This window comes from Bos taurus, chromosome 5 (assembly GCF_002263795.3).
Source record: "Bos taurus isolate L1 Dominette 01449 registration number 42190680 breed Hereford chromosome 5, ARS-UCD2.0, whole genome shotgun sequence".
Taxonomy (NCBI): domain Eukaryota; kingdom Metazoa; phylum Chordata; class Mammalia; order Artiodactyla; family Bovidae; genus Bos; species Bos taurus.
The window spans coordinates 27,418,844-27,425,967 of NC_037332.1; the positions used below are offsets into that span (position 1 = coordinate 27,418,844).

Sequence of the window (7,124 nt, forward strand, 5' to 3'; positions counted from 1 at the left end):
CAGAAATATTTAAGTGAGGTGACTACAAGGATACACAGGGAATGGTAACACCTTTACCTGTCTTACTATATAGGGCTGGGAATGGCCTTGAGCATGTAAGTCGTGTATTACTTATTTGATATTTTAAAATGAATAAGTCGATGTGTAAATATCAATATTATGTATATAAATAGGCATTCTGACATTTATAACTGTAATGTTTAAAGAGATAGCATATTAAGCTTCTAGTTTGAACTGTCAGTTATAGGATACAAGAAAGACTTGAGACCACCTTAAAGAAGATGACATGATGATGCAAATTAACACTCCCACATTGGACAACAGGAAAACATAAATAAAACCATTTCTCTCTCTTTTTTTTTTTTTTTCACAAATAAACTGCAAGTGGAAAGATGGAGGCAGATTTAATGACCTTCAATATTATAAAAATAGAATACATTAAATACATCACCCAAACACAAGATTTATGGAACTTGTTAGAATCCTGATTTGGAAAAGCAAGACACAAAATATAAATAACAAAAACAGACTTTTCCAAGATTAAATAAATACTTCTGGATGTTAATGAACATCTAAGTATTAAGGATATATAAAGGGTATGTGCAAAAGAGCAACTCATTTACAGATAAATATTGAATTGTATTCTAAAGATGAAAGAAGATATTTGGGAACTGCTTTTCAGTATATTAGAGTTGTAGGGAATTCCATGAGAGTGTAGAGGATATAAAACTGATCATGAGAAATTAATTTTTATAAAATCCAGTGATAGGCATACAGAGACCCATTTATATTGCAAATCTACATACCTACCTGTGGGAAATTTTGAGGAAAGCAAAAAAAAAGTCATGTTTAGCTTCTGTAATTAATGACAAACATAATAATTATTATTGTAAGAAAAGCTAGGCTATTTTGCTCTCCAGGATTTCTGGCTGGTGGGTGAAACACCAGGGCAAATGAGCCTCAGTACATTTCACACACGAGCATTACATGGAGAACCTTTGTGTGAGTTGCTGACTAACTCCCAGCTCAGTGAGTTGAGACTAGTCTTACTGTACTCAGAGCTGTCAAAGCTGGAAGGCAGGAGAAATTTTCCCTGACTAAAGGAAACCAAATATGCAATCTTCACATTTCATAACTTTTCTAATAAACCAGATGTGATCTCACTCTTTGTAAAGCCTGGCCCTTCCCAACCTGCAGGCTCACCTTCCAGGACTGAGCCCAGCCCATTTTCTCCATATATAAGCTGCTGCTGGGAAGCTCCTCTTACAGACCTGCTCCTCTCAGCTCTGCACTGCACCCCTCGCTCCTTCCTCAGTCTCTGCTTCTTCAGGAACCATGTCTTGCAAATCCACCGTGAAGACCCAAAGCATCAGCCGCAGGGGCTTCAGTGCCGGCTCAGCCAGAGTCCCTGGGGTGTGCCGCTCTGGCTTCAGCAGCGTGTCCCTGTCCCGCTCCAGGGGCAGTGGCGGCCTCGCTGGAGTGTGTGGAGGAGCTGGCTTTGGCAGCCGCAGCCTCTATGGCCTGGGGGGCTCCAAGAGGATCTCCATCGCAGGGGGCAGCTGTGTCATCGGTGGTGGCTATGGCGGCAGAATTGGAGTTGGCTATGGCTTCGGGGGTGGAGCCGGGAGTGGATTTGGTTTTGGTGCTGGGGCTGGTAGTGGCTTTGGGCTCGGTGGTGGAGCTGGCTTCGGAGGTGGCTTCGGTGGTCCTGGCTTCCCTGTGTGCCCCCCTGGAGGCATCCAAGAGGTCACCGTCAACCAGAGTCTCCTGACTCCCCTCAACCTGCAAATCGACCCCACCATCCAGCGGGTGAGGACTGAGGAGCGGGAGCAGATCAAGACCCTCAACAACAAGTTTGCCTCCTTCATCGACAAGGTGAGCTGGGAGCATCTGCCCCAGTGGGGATTGCAGAGTGCCCAAGAGAGCCAACTAAGAGACCTGTTCTACCGGAGGGGAGACTCGGGGGAGAGGAGGGTGGGACTCAGGCGAGCTCTCCACTGGGATACAGGACAGGTTACATGTGGACCCCAGGCAGAAGGTGATGGAAATCATTTATAATTACTCATGGCCCCATTCCTGCCAAGGAAATAGTCACAGTTCTTGACAATCCTGAAGGAAAGAACAGGAAATGAGAGAATGCAATGAGATGGCTTGATCTTCTGGATGGTCTAAGAAGTTAAAAGGGTATTGCAGTGGAAACTGCATTTGAGTCATAGATGGATGCTGGATGGAGGAAAGAAAGCAAAAAACAAAAGGGAGTTTGAGGAAAAACAACTCAAGTATATATCCATAGAAATACTCACCTGTAGAACCAGAAAATGAGCCTTAAGGGGCTTTGTATCAGCCGGATTCATGCACTATATGGGAAACAAGATTAAATTCAATCATTATAGAATTGGAATCTAATCATTAGATTATGAACATCTGATATCCCTTTAACTGAGGCATGTGCTTTGTAAAAGCTCTGTGCAATAGGAGAAAAATGCTATGATAAAGTACATTTGTGCTTGTTCTTGTCACGAGGAAGACAGGAAGGGTTGAAAGTCACTGACTGACAGTCTCCATAAGTGAGAGGGAGGGAACATCTGACAGCTCCCTGGGGAAACTTGGCCATGAGATCTGTGTGAAGCTAAAGAGTCAGGGGAGCAGAACTGTCAGCCTCTGTACAGGCTCTGGAGCAGCCCAGCACCACCAGACCACCAGATCAGCCTGGGGACTTGTCAACTCACAGATAACCATCTTGTTTCCCTGCAGGTCCGATTCCTGGAGCAGCAGAACAAGGTCCTGGACACCAAGTGGACCTTGCTGCAGGAGCAGGGCACCAGGACTGTGAGGCAGAACCTGGAGCCTTTGTTCGAGCAGTACATCAACAACCTCAGGAGACAGCTGGATAGTATCCTTGGGGAGAGAGGCCGCCTGGACTCGGAGCTCAGGGGGATGCAGGACACGGTGGAGGACTTCAAGAACAAGTGAGTGACAGGAGAGAAAACACCTTAGATTCCTGAAGCCCACACTTCAGTCTGTTAGATGACCAGGTCCAAATGAGGGCATGATTCTTAATAAAACATGTCAGTAGACATGACATTACAGTTGTTACTAAACACAAACCCTGAAGAACAAAAGGGCCATAAAAGTTGAATGGGAAGAGTAATGGAGTAAAGAAATTAGAAACCACAAATTACAACCTTCAGGCTTATTGACAAAAGTCTCATTTGTATATATCCATTCTGGGAAGCGGAGATCCCAGGCTGCTTTTTCTTGTATCATCTTCACCCCTGACTCAATTGGATTTTATTCCTTTTAATTCCAGATACGAAGATGAAATCAACAAACGCACAGCAGCAGAGAATGAGTTTGTGAAATTGAAGAAGGTGAGATTGAGTCAGATCAGGGGTTCATGGCCCTTTCCTGAAGGAGAGGGTTCTGAGAAAAGAATCACTGAGGAGACTAAAACAGGAGCAGACTGTGTAGGGGGGCTCATCTGATCCCAGGCTGTTTGCTTCTTCCCCAGGATGTGGATATTGCCTACATGAACAAGGTTGAACTACAAGCCAAAGTAGACGCTCTCACAGATGAGATCAACTTCCTAAGAACCTTCTATGATGCTGTAAGTATCTCTCCACATTCTGTTTTATTGCCTTTAAAGAGATTTGTGAAGAGTGGAATATCTTTGGTCTAGGTACCTCTCTAAACATCATGACCAAAGATGATCGGATGATCTCTTGTTCTGCAGGAACTGGCTCAGATGCAAACCCACATCTCAGACACTTCTGTGGTCCTCTCCATGGACAACAACCGCAACCTGGACCTGGACAGCATCATTGCTGAAGTCAAAGCCCAATATGAGGAGATCGCTCAGAGGAGCCGGGCTGAGGCTGAGTCCTGGTACCAGTCCAAGGTGAGTGGTGAGGAATCCCTGTGCCTCCTCTGTGATCATCAGGGAGGCTGTAGACTTCAGTGGGGAAACTACAACTAAGAAGTGGGGGCCTCTCAGGGTAGACCTTTTGGGTAATTATGCCGGAGTCTCGTAGGTCAAAGAACCCAAGTTAAGATGAAAGCTAATGTAGATCAAGGTGAATGACTTTTGTTTTAGCTTTATTTCAATGTTGACTCTCAGCAAGAGTACAGAACATTGCTTGTCCTGAAGAGAACCAGTCAGTCAGTAGTCTTACCAAGGATGGTGTGTGATGGGTGAAGAGCGTCAATGACCTAGTAACACTAGTTTTCTTTAAATGTCTTATGGAAAACCATTAGATTCTATTTTGAAACCTTGATTAGTGTCCCGTGAAGCCCATGGACAGCCCCCTTGTCTCCCTCTGGTTCACAGTATGAGGAGCTGCGGGTGACGGCAGGCAGACACGGGGATGACCTGCGCAACACCAAGCAGGAGATCTCTGAGATCAACCGCGTGATCCAGAGGCTGAGATCTGAGATTGACCACGTCAAGAAGCAGGTACAGTGGGGACCATGGAAGAGAAAAGCATTCTTTCCTTTCTAGACCATCAGGTATCATCAACCATCATGTGGGAAATTCTTGGGCACTGAGGAAAAAGCAGAGGGAGGAGGACATGTCATGGTTGAGTTTCCCCAGGTTAGAGAGATGGAGCCCAACTCAAGAGCAGGAAACAAACTCAGGATAGGACAAATCTCAGCTGGTCAGCGGTTCATCCACAGAGTCTAGAGGCATCAAAATGAGATTCCATAAGGAGAATGATTGAGTTGGGGATGCAAGACACACGTTGGCAAAGAAAAGCTCAGGCTAGAAAGTGCAGGGGAAGAATGCTGTAAATATGCTCATACTCAATGTGAAAAAGAATCTGAGAAAAGACACAGGACAAATGAGGTTGTTCAAAAAAATCTGTGAAGTGAAACGAAGGTGAGGTCTCAAGAGTTTGAGATAAAATTGTCTTTCAGGGAGGATGTTTGTGGTTTTGTAGAAGTTATTGTACATCCATGTGAACTTATCCAAAGTTCAACATTCAAAACTAGGCAGTAGGTCTATATCTTCCCATGTCCCCTGGTCTTCAGTCTTCTGTGGTATCTTCCAGCCCCATCATCATTAGGGTGGTTAACACAGAAGGGAATACATTTTCTTAAAGGACTCCAAGACTAGTTAAGGTTTGTAGAAAGGAGAAAAACTGGACAAAACGAATCAAACCTCCTTTTCCACGAGATCTGGGCTCTAGAGCTCTTCCTCACTGGGAAAGTAGAACTATGTTTCCTCTCCCCTGGAGTCCAGATTCAGGTTCCTCTGCCCTCCTCTCCTCTAGTGTGCCAGCCTGCAATCCGCCATCGCTGACGCTGAGCAGCGTGGGGAGCTGGCCCTCAAGGATGCCAGGAACAAGCTGGCTGGCCTGGAGGATGCCCTGCAGAAGGCCAAGCAAGACATGGCCCGGCTCCTGAAGGAGTACCAGGAGCTCATGAATGTCAAGCTGGCCCTGGATGTGGAGATTGCCACTTACAGGAAGCTGCTGGAAGGCGAGGAGTGCCGGTGAGTAACTCACACAGCCTCCACAATCATCTGGCTCCATCTCCAAGAAGTCCTGCCAATGAGCCCAAGTAGAAGGTGCTCTAGTGGTGGTCATAGTGCTACTCCCAGGAGAGCACCGAGAAGGCAGGCTCCTGGGGACTCTCCTCACACGGAGGTTTCCCATGCGGGGCCAGCTGTGGCTCTGGGTCTCATCGTGGCTGTGTCTTCTCTCTCCTAGGCTGAGTGGGGAAGGCGTTGGACAAGTCAACATCTGTAAGTACCTTCACCTGCCCCCATCCCGTGCCCTTGTGTCCCTCTGACTGGACTCTGTGTGGCAGAGTGAGCTCACCATCTTGTCCTGACCTTGTCCCTTTGCCTCCACAGCCGTGGTCCAGTCCACTGTCTCTGGTGGCTATGGTGGTGCTGGTGGCTATGGTGGTGCCAGCGGTCTCGGCAGTGGCTTAGGCGTGAGTGGAGGAAGTGGCTACTCCTACAGCAGCGGTCACAGCCTTGGAGGTGGCTTCAGTTCTGGCAGTGGCAGAGCCATAGGATGTGGCTTCGGCTCCTCTGGGGGCAGCAGTTCCACCATCAAATACACCACCACCACCTCCTCCTCCAGCAGGAAGGGCTACAAGCACTGAAGTCCTGTCATGGGCTCAAGCTCCCACAATGTCTCAGGCTCCCTCTGTTGCTTTGCACTCTCCTCCAGTTGCTTTATCTTTCCTGCTTCCTTTTCTTACTCCTTGAATTAAAACTGAAGTTGCTGAGTGTCCTCATCTCCTCTCTCCCAAAACCTGTTGCAACTGAGCTTCCATTGTTCACCATTGGAAGGTTGTTACTTGGGTCCTAGTCCAGACAGGGTAATCCCACTTACTTTCTACTGGCCCAGGAGATCCCATCTCAGAGATGTTGTGTTCCTCCCTTGCAGTGATTGTGAAAGCACAAGTGACTAGTTCTATGATGTACAGGATTTGTATCCCTGTGTTGCTTCCTCTGCTCTTTGCTCACTTGTATTGCTAAATAAAGCAGATTTATCATATAATGTGTGGTTTCACATAGCCTTTCTTTGTCACAAATGGTTCCTGAGGTTTTCACGTGACAGATGAAGCATACTTCTCAGGCATGAAGCACACTCCCCACCCCCATATGCCTCACTCGCTTCCTGTAGAGAACTTCAACAAACAGCAGCTTGGGATACTGATAATCAGCTTTCTCTCACAGATACAATTTAATCCAAATGTTTGGCAAGTGTAATGGGAGGACTCTGGTCCAGCATCACGTATACTCTGCTTTTTATTGTTGGGGCCAAGTGTAATCAATTAGTCTCTCCTCCTAAGACCACTCAACCCACACTCAAGGGGTCAAGTCTTAATGTTCATTTCAGGAATCATGTTTCTGGCCCATCAGAGCAGAACAACATTTAGCAATTAAATAGGATATTTGATTTTTATTTAGAGTTAACTTCCTAACAACAAACTTGCCTGAGAAAGTATATCAAGGATAATTAAAGCGTATGTACTTTTGAACCAAAATTCTATTTCTGTACATGTATCCTGAAGAAATAGTACAAACACAGGAAGAAGTATATACATGGATGTGAATTCCAACCATCTTCCCAGCATGGAAAAACTGAAAGTGGGAGAGTTGATCACAT

The 7,124-nt window shown here is 46.1% G+C and overlaps 1 protein-coding gene across 1 annotated transcript; it reads left to right on the top strand.

The window, feature by feature from the left end:
* Window positions 1-1,255: 1,255 nt before the first annotated feature.
* KRT6C (keratin 6C) lies at window positions 1,256-6,512 on the top strand. Its single transcript, XM_002687250.6, has 9 exons — window positions 1,256-1,875; window positions 2,755-2,969; window positions 3,311-3,371; window positions 3,512-3,607; window positions 3,734-3,898; window positions 4,328-4,453; window positions 5,271-5,491; window positions 5,709-5,743; window positions 5,855-6,512. Exons 1-9 carry the CDS (start codon window positions 1,336-1,338, stop codon window positions 6,109-6,111), a joined length of 1,716 nt encoding a protein of 571 aa, XP_002687296.1. The 5' UTR covers window positions 1,256-1,335; the 3' UTR covers window positions 6,112-6,512.
* The last annotated feature ends 612 nt before the right edge of the window (window positions 6,513-7,124 follow it).

Bases quoted from the DNA above. Each gene is read 5' to 3' on its own strand.
- KRT6C (XM_002687250.6), top strand. From the start codon at position 1,336: ATGTCTTGCAAATCCACCGTGAAGACCCAAAGCATCAGCCGCAGGGGC. The intron at 3,899-4,327 runs GTGAGTGGTGAG...TCTGGTTCACAG, and splicing joins AGTCCTGGTACCAGTCCAAG to TATGAGGAGCTGCGGGTGAC. The intron at 5,744-5,854 runs GTAAGTACCTTC...TTGCCTCCACAG, and splicing joins CGTTGGACAAGTCAACATCT to CCGTGGTCCAGTCCACTGTC.